Source organism: Sinocyclocheilus grahami, unplaced genomic scaffold (genome assembly GCF_001515645.1).
Source record: "Sinocyclocheilus grahami isolate Dianchi unplaced genomic scaffold, SAMN03320097.WGS_v1.1 scaffold2412.1, whole genome shotgun sequence".
Taxonomy (NCBI): Eukaryota; Metazoa; Chordata; class Actinopteri; order Cypriniformes; family Cyprinidae; genus Sinocyclocheilus; species Sinocyclocheilus grahami.
The window spans coordinates 1-13,506 of NW_015507591.1; the positions used below are offsets into that span (position 1 = coordinate 1).

The 13,506-nt window shown below is 37.0% G+C and overlaps 1 protein-coding gene across 1 annotated transcript; it reads right to left on the reverse strand.

Moving 5' to 3' along the window:
- Positions 1–13: 13 nt before the first annotated feature.
- Positions 14–9,571, reverse strand: LOC107574960 (neoverrucotoxin subunit alpha-like). The gene is made up of 3 exons (XM_016261375.1): positions 9,481–9,571; positions 3,704–5,422; positions 14–140 (listed from the first exon to the last, which is right to left on the reverse strand). Exons 1-3 carry the CDS (start codon positions 9,569–9,571, stop codon positions 88–90), a joined length of 1,863 nt encoding a protein of 620 aa, XP_016116861.1. The 3' UTR covers positions 14–87.
- Between the last annotated feature and the right edge of the window lie 3,935 nt (positions 9,572–13,506).

Consider the following 13,506-nt stretch of genomic DNA (forward strand, 5'->3'; position numbering starts at 1 on the left):
TGTGTGTGTGTGTGTGTGTGTGTGTTTGTGTGAGAGAGAGTGTGTTGTGAGTGTGTCATTATTCAAATCATCATTTATGTGATTAAGTTATTCTGCTTGTGACTTACATTGTAGGAAGTCGTTCCTGGTCCAGTTGGTGACTGTGAAATCAAGAACAGAGTCACATTCAGTGAGTAAATAATCACAAACACACACATTTACACAGTGCAGTGCAATTAATCAAATATCTTCAACTATGATTCTGGCTTCTAATAATTGTGAAAACAATATTATAAATTAGGGATGTAACAATTAACCACGAGCCGGTTGAAAATTGATTCAAATATGTGACGATTCAAATCAGTTGAGATGCTAAACAAATCGCGATTCATTTAGGTGTAGGAGTTTATATGAATGTATCTCTGAGGGGAACTTACTGTCTCTAGAAAAGTTTAGATGGTATTTTTTCTTCTCATCTTGCCTCTGTATAATGCATATTACAGTTCATAAGTGCAGCGCTGCTTTGTTTACAGCGGTAACCAGGAAACACTTTAACCAAACCATTCTGTTTTTGCTTAAGATTTCGAAATTATACAATGTAATTTAGTTTAAAAACTGCTCATGTTGCATGTATGCAGCATCTTTGTTTGGATCAAGATTAAAATGCAGTGGTTGCCTCTAATGTTAAAAGGAAAGAGCACAGACGAAGCCTTAGTTTGTTTATATGAAGAGATTTATTTTATTTGTGTTACTTATTTATTTGATTTGGGGCTTGTTTTAAAATTTCAATTTAGTTTTGTTATTCACATTTACATTATATTTAAATTTTGTAATTTAGCAGATGCTTTTATCCAAAGCGATTTACAAATGAGGACAATAGAAGCAATCAAAACCAACAAAAGAGCAATAATATGCAAGTGCTATATTAGTATATTATTATAGTGTTATATTTCAATTTCACAAAGAAATGTTCAGCATTTTGTCCAAGCAATAATAAAAGGACACATTTAATTTATAATTTGTCTTAAATCTAATTTTGTAAAAAATAAAATAAAATTGTGAATCGAATCGAATGTTGAGTGAATTGTTACATCCCTATTATAAATATAAAATGCCTTTAAACCATGCTTTAAACAGACAAACAATATTCTAAAATATGCTAGCATCATGCTAAGAAAGTGCTAAAGACATGATAATCATGTTAACTGTGCTTGCATAATGCTACATGTGTTAGCAACCACCCAGCAACTGGCTAGCAACTATCATGAACACACTAGTAATACCTTAGTAACCACCTGGAAACCACTCAGAACACCCTAGGAACCATTTAGCAACACTAAAGCAGCCATCTAGAAGCCACCTATCAACCACTCATATTATCCTAGCAACCAGCTAGAATACCTTAGAAACGGCCTAGCACCCTGATTATCCTAGCAATGAGTGCATTTATATCTGTGCTAAACTTATACTTAACCTCCAACTCACACACTGGCCAGTAAAATCTGAGAATTTATTAGCCATGGCTAATGTTAGACATCATTTAGTGAAGATTTAGCTGCATATGCAAGTGATTTACTCGCATTGTAGAGGGTTGCATGGTTATTTGGTTTTATTTGTAGTAAAAGCATGGTTAATTTTCGTAAGGGTATGATTACAGTCAAACACAGAGAAAGCCTTTTGTTACCCACAATCCATTTCAAAATTCAAACTTCAAGAAAAATATTACAGAAAATGAACAAGAATGCTTTATCCATCTGGAAATGATTTGATTTCAACTTCTTAGTTGAGTAAACTTGCTGGAAAACAGTTTCACACTCATTTAATCTCACTCAGTCTGTGTGTGTGTGTGTGTGTGTGTGCTAGAAACTTGCAGTAAAGCAGTGTTTGTAAAGCATCCCTGTTACTGGAGCCCCAGCACTGCACATTTAGCACATCTCTTTGGCTTTGTTCAGACGGTCAGCAAAATTCACATTGCGCTTTGGAGAAGCATTAGGTTCAGAACTACAAACGCAAATAAAAAGTGTTTAAAAACTACAGAAATGGCAGATATGCGAGGCCAACATTTAGACGTCTGTGTTAACAGGGACCTTCCGTTCCGGGTCGCTGCTCGTGTGGCTGACAGGTTGGCGCGTGGAGTAGCATATATTTTTTATAGCTTTTAACTTGTTTATTTGTTGTTGTTTTTGAATACCGACTGCACTTATTGGATTTTATTCAGACAGATCATGTTACACGGAGAGGCCATTTACAATTTGGCTGCATAAACGCAGATTTAGCATGGCTACCTAGGTGTTCTTGTAGAAGATATTTATTAACCAAAATACGAATTAATCAAGTATAACCAATATGAATATAGCCATGTTTGTAATCTACTATTATGATCATGTGTTCCCTGTATGCAAGGAGGCCTGCAGGAGATTTTAATGTGTATAATCAAGTTATTCTACTATTATGAACATGTATGTGTTTCCTGTATGTAAGGAGGCCTGCAGGAGAGTAATCTACTCTCCTGCAGGAGAGTAGAGAGGAAAGTTATTCTACTAATATGATCATATGCTTCCTGCAGGAGAGTAAAATGTGTACATTGTATGGGGGTAGAAGGACTGTGTATGAAATGTTGAACACACCTTGAGGAAAAACTATATGTGTGTGCAGACACAGACTCGACAAATTTTCTGCAGAGTCTCTCGGCTTCATTATCTCTGATAATAAAGTCTATCTTCTGGCATCAAAACCTCAAGACTTTGAATCGAATCGAAACAATAGATCCTTTTGGGGCTGTTCACACTAGGCGCGAACATTCGCGGCAAGAAAAAGTGAGGATTTTCTTTTTCTCCATCCTGTGTGTTGATTTTGTTTCCCGTCGATCACGTGGCCAAAGCAGCTGCTGTTGCACACAAAGTGCTGTTTCGAAAACCAGTGTAAATGTAAACAAACATAGAAGAAGAGTGTCCCGCAAGAGAGAAGAGTGGATGCTGAGCTCTTGTTATCATTGGTATTTGAGAACAGATTTATTTTAGCGCTCGGCAGAATTTTGAAAATGCACTACATCTCTAGTAGTCCAGCTTCTCTCCCCAATGAGCATCTGCCATTAGTTTAGCTGCACCCTACACTTGGGTAAAAATTACATTTTTATTTTACAGATGTTGATAGATGAACTCGAGCCTCCTTTGGACTCATGGCAGGTCAATTGAGGTAAAACAACAAAGTGTGATAACAAAGCTGCTCAACATCTGTGTTATTATATGGAACCCTGTTGGTATACATGTGTAGCTAGAAAAGAACCAGAGAGAGGGCACACACGTATACTGGTGTCTGGCAGTTCAGTTGAGCCTCTGTTAGATGTTAAAATGGTGAGAGTAGTGGACAGGTGACAGTAATAACTCAGAGAAAGATACTCCACAGCAGAGGAAATGGATACATGCATGGCAAGCACACAGACCTAGCAAAACCATGACCCTCTCTCATCCTTATCACCCACAGCTGAGTGATGTCATCTTGATTTTGCCTCACGATGCACCAAATACACCTAATGGGTGATTATTAATATAGAAGCTGTTCAAATAATGAATATGCTGCTGTGTGAAAAGTACAGTTCGGTAGTCACACCTGTTAAATACAGTCCCAAACATAATTCTAAATGTTGATTGTTTGAATGAAGCAAATGTTTTGAGGAAATTTTTAAAACGCAAGAAAGTATTCATAAAATACAGATGACACTTACTTGAAGAGAGTGTAGAACTGACAGTCTCACTGGCTTCACTCGCTCCCACTTTACCCACTATCCTGTAGCGGATCAGGTACTGCTTTCCAGACACCAGTTCAGTCAGCGTGAAGTCATCTTCAGCTGTGTCTATAGCAAGCCACTTTTCCTCAGCTCCAGAATCTGCTTTCACCTGCTTGTACTCCACTCTGTACTTCACTTTTTCTCCAGTTGGGGACTTCTGCAGTTTCAGGGACACAGTTTGCGGCAGGACATTCTTCACTACTGGTGGGGACGGCTTGGACATGGGCTGGAACTTTGTGTCTGTCACTTTCCCATTTTCATACAGATAGATGGAGGAGCCTGGAGTGGAGGGATTGGAGATGGCAGAAATAATGAATCGGATACTCTTCTCATTTTTATTGGCCTCTGAAAATCTCTTGAAGAGACGTAAGTTCTCTCTCATCTTTGCAATGACATCAGGATCTTTGAACCACTTTCTATCTGATGTCACAGAAAGCAGGGTTTTGTTCGCATCTAGCTCTTTAAACTTGTCAGATTTTAGAAACTCTGTCAGGGTTGAAAGATATGGGTCTTTATATTTTAGAGACGTGAAGGTCAGGCACAATACTACATCAATATCAGGATGAAGAAGGATGCCACTGAGCCCGTCTGAATCTTCAATGTTGATCTCATTCAGTGTCTTGCTGTGATTATTCAATAAGTAAAGCTCAGACTTTGCATCATCTAACCATTGGTTAAGTAAGTCAGCATTAAAAGGGGAGCTGCTGTGTATCCTCAGGGTGTCTTCCAGGGATTGTTCGTCCATACCTCCCCCTCGAATGGCAGGCAAGACCCTGGCCAGTTCTTTCTGGAGCACCATCTTGTAAATGCTAAATGAATCATGAAATGAGTGCAACCTTGCTTTAATGTCACTGAAAACATTTACCTCTGTTCTTCTGGACAGGTCATTGCATGTCCTCTCTACCTCCCTCAACCCCTCCATCATATCTTCAGTGTTGGAAATCAAACGTGTGCTGATTTCTCTCTCCAACCGAGCTGCTTTTGTATCCAGTAAACTTAGAGGATAGAGCCAGACTTTTATTGGCACTGCATTCTCTGGATTTTCCTTCAGCAGAGAGGGGAGCTTCTTGTACACCTCTAGGGCCTCTATGTACGTGGTGGAATTCTGCTCGAGATGGACATCACCATGAAAGGTGCAGGTGATATTCTCAGCCTTTTTATTATCCTCATCTGTCATTTTTACAGCTCCTTCTCCCTCAATGGAAAATGTAGGGAACTTCTTGACCATGACATTCAATTCTCCCTCAATGACCTGCTTGTTTTCATCTTCTGCAAATGAGCGATCAAACACCATGAAGGCCTGAGCTCCGTACAGCACAGCCGTGACCACATGAGTTGCAGTTTTCTGCTCAAACACCTGAGGGTAGGTGATCTGGCCCAGCTGAGTCATAGTGAGTTGATCGAATCTTGAGGTTTCACTGTAATGCATTGTTACTCTGGACTGTTGGTTGGAGGATTTGGTGTTACACAGGTACTTGGCAGATCCTCCCACCTCCACCAGCCCCCCCAAAAAGCTGGCCTTCAGTGAAGCACTTACATTCAGGAGACTGGACTTACTAGAGAGAGAGTCAGAGCTACTGAACTTCAAATATGTCATGAGCTGTGGATGAGTGTCCAAATCTTCACTCAGTGATTTACTATCCCACAGAGTAACACCTGAAATGAGAAATGGTTATAACAGCTACAGTATGTATGAGGATACAATGTACAACTGAACTAAAAATGCATCCTGTATCTGTAAGGCAATTTTAAACTAATTTAATATTTGTGTGCATAATTTTATTGCGTCTCAAATTTACTACATAAGTATGTTTGGTAACACTTTATAATAACTTTCATTAATGAGTAATTAACAACCAATCTATAATGCTTAACAGATCATTAGTTAATATATAGTCATATAGCTACAAATATGAGATAATGTGCATGTAAACGTACTCATTGAACATTACATGATGATTAACAGATCATTAGTTTACATAATTCAAAACACTTATGTTATGCTTACGTTAAATGTTATTAAGCTTTCAACTCTTATATGATCATACACTAAAAATGTACTGATTAACAGCTTTATTTATTAATGCACACTTGAATGCTTACAAATGTTATTAAACTGGTTGTTTAAACTGATTAAAATGATTGATATATCATCTAATGCAGTAGTTCACAACCACGTTCCTGGAGCCCCCCAACACTGGGCATTTTTAATGTCTCCTTAATCAAGCACACCTGATTCAACTCATCAGCTCTCCAGTATAGACTTCAAGACCTGAAATGAGTGTCAGACAAAGGAGAAATTTAAAATGTGCAGTGCTGGGGCTCCATGTACATTTACAGACGTTACCTAAACTATTTCTGCTGTTCCATAAGTGCCACCTAATGTCAGACAGTGGATTTACACTTTTACGCCTAGTGGTTAGAGAGTTGGACTTGTAACCCAAAGGTTGCAGGTTTGAGTCTCAGGTCGGTGGGGGGAGTGAATATCCAGTGCTCTCTCCACCTTCAATACCACGACTGAGGAGAGACCCTTGAGCAAGAACCGAACCCCTAACTGCTCCCCGGGCGCCGCAGAATTGACTGGCCACTGCTCCGGGTGTGTGTTCACGGTGTGTGTGTGTGTGTGTGTGTGTTTGTTTGTTCACTACTCACTGCTGTGTGTGTGCACTTGGATGGGTCAAATGCAGAGCATAAATTAAGAGTATGGGACTCCATAGTTGGTCTACACATCATGTCCTTTCCTTTCCTTTCTCCAGCCTGTCTGCTGTTCAGACCAGTGCAAAAAAATTTTTTGTAAATCGTAACTGGCAGATGGAAAACAAGTGTATTTGTATTTAATGTGTATTCAAAAAAATCCCAACAATTAGGACAATAAGTTAGTATGTGTAGAATTGTTTATGGAGCAGATAAAATGCCTGACTCATAATTTTCTATAAATAAATAATTAAAAAATAAAAAAACAAAACTTTATGCTGAAATATGAGGTTTATATTTTTATAAAACTTTTGTCAAAACTTTAACATTTGAATGTATCATGTTGTCACCCAACCATTTTATTTTGTTTAAAATTTGTTGGTTTTTGACATAAAACTTGGTGAAATGATTTTAGTGTATGAGTACTTTCTGAACATTTCCAGCACATTTTAGCAGTACTGTGATAATATTGATAACCATGGTCATTTTGGTCACTATAATCATGATATGCAATTTCAATGTCATTTTCTCGCTAATAAATATAGCTATGTAAAATCATTCTGATAAAAACTTTAAGTACTTTAAGATAAAGTACTATCACCAGCATGGCGCCGCAAATGGCAACAAGGACGCTGAGCTCCGCAATTCTTCTATTGTTTTTGTTTGTTTGTTCTGTGTTTTGTCATTCTTCTTCTATAAGTTTTACCAGAGACAAACTCCTTAACATTAAGCAGCACATCCCAGACAAACTTTTTTCCGGTTTTTGATTATTCAGACGTTTTGTCGGACATTCTAGTCAGTGGTACAGCTGTGTTGTTCAAATGCGTGTACAGACGCAGAAGAGGGAAGCATGCTGGTTAAGCTCCGCGCGCGCGGCATTCGGACTGCACTCCCAAGCATTCATCTCGCGGATGTCCGTTCCCTTCCTAACAAAACGGATGAACTTCTCCTCACCCGCACCAACAAGGACTTTTCAAACTCTGCTGCACTGTGCTTCAGTGAAACCTGGCTGAGTGAAGCCATTCCGGACAACTCTCCCACCATTCAGCCTGCGCTTAAGGTCTGTGTAGAGGATATGAACCGGGTCTTCAGGAAGCAGAAATCTAGGAAAGCTTCAGGCCCAGATGGTGTTTCACCTGCCTGTTTAAAAGTCTGCGCTGACCAACTGGCCCCCATCTTCACACAGATCTTCAACAGATCTTTAGAGCTGTGTGAAGTTCCCTGCTACTTTAAGTGCTCCATCATCATTCTGGTCCCCAAAAAGCCCAAAATCACTGGACTTAACGTCTACAGACCTGTCGTTCTCACGTCTGTGGTCATGAAGTTACTTGAGAGACTGGTCCTGGCCTACCTGAAGGACATCACTAGACCTTTGCTGGATCCTCTTCAGTTTGCCTACAGAGCAAATTTAAGCTGAAGGGGTTTAGCTAACAAAAAAAGTTTGAACCCCGCTGCATCAGATAATATATAAAACATTTTAATAAGTTTAAGCTATTAATTAGTGTATAACATCTCTAAAATAATTTGTATATTCTTATAAAGTGCATAATTATATATAAATTAAAAGTATAATCATATTTGTAAGCATTGTAATTTACATCAGGGATGTGCAAATGGCGGCCCGCAGGCTGCATTGTCTTTTAGTGCGGCCCGCTGGATCATATTAAACCCGGGTGATCAATTTTAAAACATTTGAAAAGTAAGTCGCCGAAAGATTGCTTTCAGTTTATTATGAATTTGGCATTTTCAAACAGCCCGTCTGCTGTTTTTGTTCAGATCAATGCAAAAGTCAATCCATATTTTTAAATGTGAACCGTTGGATCGACAAGAAGATAATGCATTCTTAAAATCTAAACAAATTAAGACACGGAGATAAATTTATATGTTCTTTAATTAATATAACAATTGATTGATAATTGTTTAAATATAATAATTGATACTTTTGACTAATCCCTTCTCTTAAAAACTGTTTAAAGACTGAAATGTGAAGTGAAGGTCTTAAAACGTCTTAAATTTGATTTTAAAAATCCTGCAGATACCCTGTTATATTATGGCACCACTTGGAATAACTGTTTGAATAAGCACTTTTGTAACTGTCCTCTTAGGTTGTTTTGAGAAATGTTCTGTAGGCTACTAATGTCACGAATACACTATCCACAGCCACAGAACCAATCACTCAGCCACGCCCTCAATCACCGGAGTATTGAGCACCTGCACCTAGTTAACAAAGCACTATAAGAGCACACTCACCACTGTGGTTCATCGGCTGTTCTCAAGGTTACTCCTTCAGTGGCCTTCTCTTCGGCTTGGCTAATAGACTGCTGCTTACCTGTGCTCTGCCTACCTCTAAGATCTCTGTGTGTTCATTAGACGGTGGACTGGAACCGGATGCTACAGAGAAGACCATTCTCTGCATCATCCATCTCAGTTGTCTTCACGGAGATACCTCCGCTGTTATGAGTTTGTGTTTACCTTATTAAAGTGATATTTACGTAACCTGCATCTTTCCTAATCCTTGTCCTTGACACTGTGACAACTAATCAAAATAGGACCTCTGTACATTTGTTTATTTTGCAATTTTAGAGACAATGCAGTTGAGATGTTTAATAATATTATGGGGTAATATTGCTTGTCAACTGACAAAGTTTTCTGATTTGAATCGGCATAACTGCACACATTTTATAGTTAATAAAATCTTTAAAAACAGTGTGTGTGGATGCAAACTAATAATTTGGCCCCTTGGTATAAAGGAGAAAAAGCGTCACTATCAAAGTTGCCCATCCCTGATTTACATGAACTAATGATTTTGTTAATCATTATGTAATATTCAATAATTTAATTAGTACACATTTAGAAGCACATTATCTCATACTTGTAGGTATTTGAATACATAACTAATGAGCTGTTAAACAATATATAATGTTTAATTTATTAATGAAAATTATGTTTCCATAATTTTTTTTTGTGACTTCACAATTGGGTGAAAAAATAATAATTATTTTTGTAAGTAGGTAAAGCACCTGGAATGAAGGAATCCTCGCGGCAGTCATACAGCATAGCAGGAAACAGAGGTCTTCCTAGGGCTGCCAGTTCAATGGGTTTTGATGCCATGTCTAGTAAAAAAACAGCAAGAACAAAGAGAATAGTTGTATATTGTAAACCTCATAATTTTATCATTCTAAAATTCTTGTTAAAAACTTCTAAAAAAGGTGGTTAAAGTCTAACAGCATAGCATGGCATATTGCCCAATAAGAGGGTAATTATCGGATTCTGATTACAAACCTGCCAGCCTCACCCACTCTCTCCTGTGATTTGATTTTGTTCCTTGCTGTGTCCTTTTATCTTACACCTTTAACCCTAACCGAGCCAAAGTTGGTTTGACGTTGGATGTTAGACAGATATTCAACCGTGAAAAACTTTGATAATTTTTTAGTGGATGAATATAAATGTATATTTCTGTCAGGACCACTATCGTCAAAATGATTGACACTTAGCATGCAGTTTTGGTTTGGCAGTCTGGTTCTGTTCTGGGCAAACACTCCCTGCCCATCCATGTAGCCTGTCATGAATGAGCAGGAGTGCAGCAATAATAACCCCCTAGGGTAAACAGAACATATAATTCATGTTCTTAATGATATTTAAGTGTAAAAACTAGGGAGGGGCTGATACCGAGACCGATTTTAACAAACACTTATTGGTCGATTCCGATACCGATATTTGTCCCTTCTTCTCTTATTTGAAATTTTGGCATCAAAATAGATGGTATTCAGCAAAGTTCAAAAACACCTGCATTAAATTATACTAGCTGTTTTATTGCTGCATCATCAAATAATTTCTAATGAACATGGATTGGATCCATTTAACATTCAGCAGGCCTACATGAATACAACAGAACAAAGATACATATTAAATAAACAGTGCTTTTTAGGTAGGTTTAACAGTTTTCAGGTACAGAAATAAAATAAATGTAAAATAACACTTCACTGTATAAATTAAATACATATTAATTCTTCTTTATTGTAACAGACTTAATTATGATTAATCTTCTAATTTGTTTTTGTAAACATTTTAACATTTATTTGTAAGTTTAAATATGTATGAGATCTCCTTTACTAAGGTGGGACTATTATTTTGACAAGTTTTCTAGTCTATGGAGCAGCTATATTTTTGGAGTGAAAATGGACGCAATAAACTAAATAAAACATCAGTAAAGTTTTGGTCATCATTCAGATGAGGTCCGCTACACTCACATGAAAGTTACAAAAGTTATTTAGTCAAGAATAGTGTGCAATCTTTTCTTTTGTTATTTTATTAGCATTTAAGTGCAGACAGCAGCGCTAGGATTCTGCTACAGACATTATACAGCTCAGTGCCTTCACGCAGTTAATTAATAAACCATCGGTTTGTTATATCAGCTTTTTTCCTTATATCGCCGATATGCTGATGGTTGTAAATTGAGGAAAAATTGGCAGATAAATATCGGCGGCCAATACATCGGTGCATCCCTAGTAAAAATATTATTCAAGATAAAAGGAGTCTGATTCTATGAAGAATATCAGAAAGCCAAGTCCTGACTGTGGTGAAAGGAGGAGCTGGGGATGGAGGGGGGTAATTTGCTCCTGAGCAAGAGAAAAAGTTGCTGAATAATAGTGACTAGAGCTGATATAGTTATGCCGTGATAGGTGTCGTATTCTTATAGGGAGATGTGGATCAGCTGAGAGTCAGCCGAGGCAAGCTTGACTCACGTGACCCGGCAGAACTAACGCTATACGCTTGATATACTGTATATATACACGAGCAGTCAAAAGTTTTTGAACAGGAAGATTTGTAATGTTTTTTAAAGAAGTCTCTTCTGCTCACCAAGCCTGCAATTATTTGATCCAAAATACAGCAAAAGCAGTAATAGTGTGAAATATTTTTACTATTTAAAATAACTAATTTCTATGTGAATATCTGTTAAACTGTAATGTATTTCTGTGATGTGCAGCTGTATTTTCAGCATCATTACTCCAGTCTTCAGTGTCACATGATCTTCAGAAATCAGTATAATATGCTGATTTGCTGCTCAAGAAACATTTCTGATTATTATTATTATCAATATTTAAAACAGTTGACTACATTTTGTTTTCAGGATTATTTGATGAGTAGAAAGATCCAAAGATCAGCATTTATCTGAAATTAAAATCTTTTGTAACATTATACACTCTACCATTAAAAAGCATGGCGTTGGTATTTATTTTAATTTTTTTGGATATAAATTATAGAAATTAATACTTTTATTTAGCAAGGATGCTTTAAATTGATCAAAAGTGACGATAAAGACATTTATAATGTTACACAAGATTTCTATTTCAGATAAATGCTGTTCTTCTGAACTTTCTATTCATCAAAGAAACCTGTAATCAGGGATGGGCAGTATTTAAAATACGTATTTGAAATACAAAATACTATTTTGTATTTTGTATTTAAATACCTTTGGGGGAAAAAAATCACATTTATTTTGTATTTAAATACATTTAATTTTTAATCTTGTATTTTCAAAATACATAAAATACTTTTAGCCAATCGACCTCTTAATTAGACAGCTGATTTCCTGCATCAACTAGTTCAGACGTGCCACTTTCATGCATGTGAGTTGCAGCTGTACGACTCCATCTAGAACTGGGTAATGACATTTTCTGGATTCCTGTAAGGAAATAAGGAATAATACTGCCTTCGTGTGCTATCAAAATTTCCTACTTCCAATTTCAGAAGTCCTGATTACAAGCATGTCGCATTCAAGTGCTTTGCTGCTGGAAAGAATAGGAATCGTGGAGGACGCCACTTCTTATTAAAGCCAAAATCGTAGATATTTAAGATATTTAATTTGGAATAAAATGTAGCATCCCATTCGTTGACAACTATATAAACATTCACAAATCTTTATAGTTAGCTTGTTGTTGATTCTGGATTTTCAGTCAAATACATGCTGTTTTGCTGTGTAGAAAACATACAAAATGCTTGAAATGGTTATTGCACTACTATGTGCATGACTTTAACATTAAAACAAGGTGATCTTGATTTTGTGGGAAAAAGCATACCTGTCCCAGCAGAATATGTTTTCCTCTCCACCATATTTAAAGTTTATGGCCTGCACAACTCAGAAACTTGGGTATAAAAATTATAGTAGAAAGTAGAAAATATGACAAAGGCATTCATGTCCAACTTACAACTAGAAAAGTCATATTTAAAAAATAAATAAATAAAAATAAACAAATGGGATAGCCTGTGAAGGCAGCATGAGATAAGGTGAGGATGTCATGGTCGGTTGTACTTGTAGATTAAGGTTAAAATGGAACACCATTCAGATTTGCATTTAGTTAGCAATAGCATGAAGGGAAAAAAGAGCGCTTGCTATGGCGATATGACAGAATATATGTCAGTGATGATATAAAGTGTAAAACGATTGAACTTTTTCTATATCATTTATATATCGTCGTGGTATGCAAATATATCTGTGGAGCTTTTAGTGGGCAGTAGCTATTGACATGTCAGAGCGATAAAGAAACATGGATAAATGAGTAATAAGCAGCATTCTCTGTGTGTGTACCCCAAGACAAAGATAACTATAATGCTAATAATAAAGACATAAAGTTCAAAAAATTGTTCTAAGGGCATACTCACACTAGGCACAGTTGCCTTGTAAAGCCTAAGCGTGATTGTCCTCTCTCTAACAGACAGATATCAGAGGATTATTACGGAGACAGCTGAGGTTAAAGGGGTCATATGATGCTTTTTTAAAGATCATTATTTTGTGTATTTGGTGTAACAGAATATGTTGACATGCTTTAATGTTCAAAAAACACATTATTCTTCAAATACAGTACATTATTGTAGGTCCATTTCAAACACATACCATGAAGCTGGTATGTGTTTGTGATGTGACCCTCTCTCTCACACACACACACACACACACACACGATGTGCAAAACTCCACATTTGAACAGTCAATAGCAAATACTTAAACTAGTAACAAAACAGTAGCTGATTCAGAAGCGCCAGATTGT

Coding starts and splice junctions, on each gene's coding strand:
- LOC107574960 (XM_016261375.1), bottom strand. CDS start 9,571: ATGGCATCAAAACCCATTGAACTGGCAGCCCTAGGAAGACCTCTGTTT. Junction 5,423..9,480: donor CGAGGATTCCTTCATTCCAG/GTGCTTTACCTA, acceptor TTCTCATTTCAG/GTGTTACTCTGTGGGATAGT. Junction 141..3,703: donor CAGTTCTACACTCTCTTCAA/GTAAGTGTCATC, acceptor TTGATTTCACAG/TCACCAACTGGACCAGGAAC.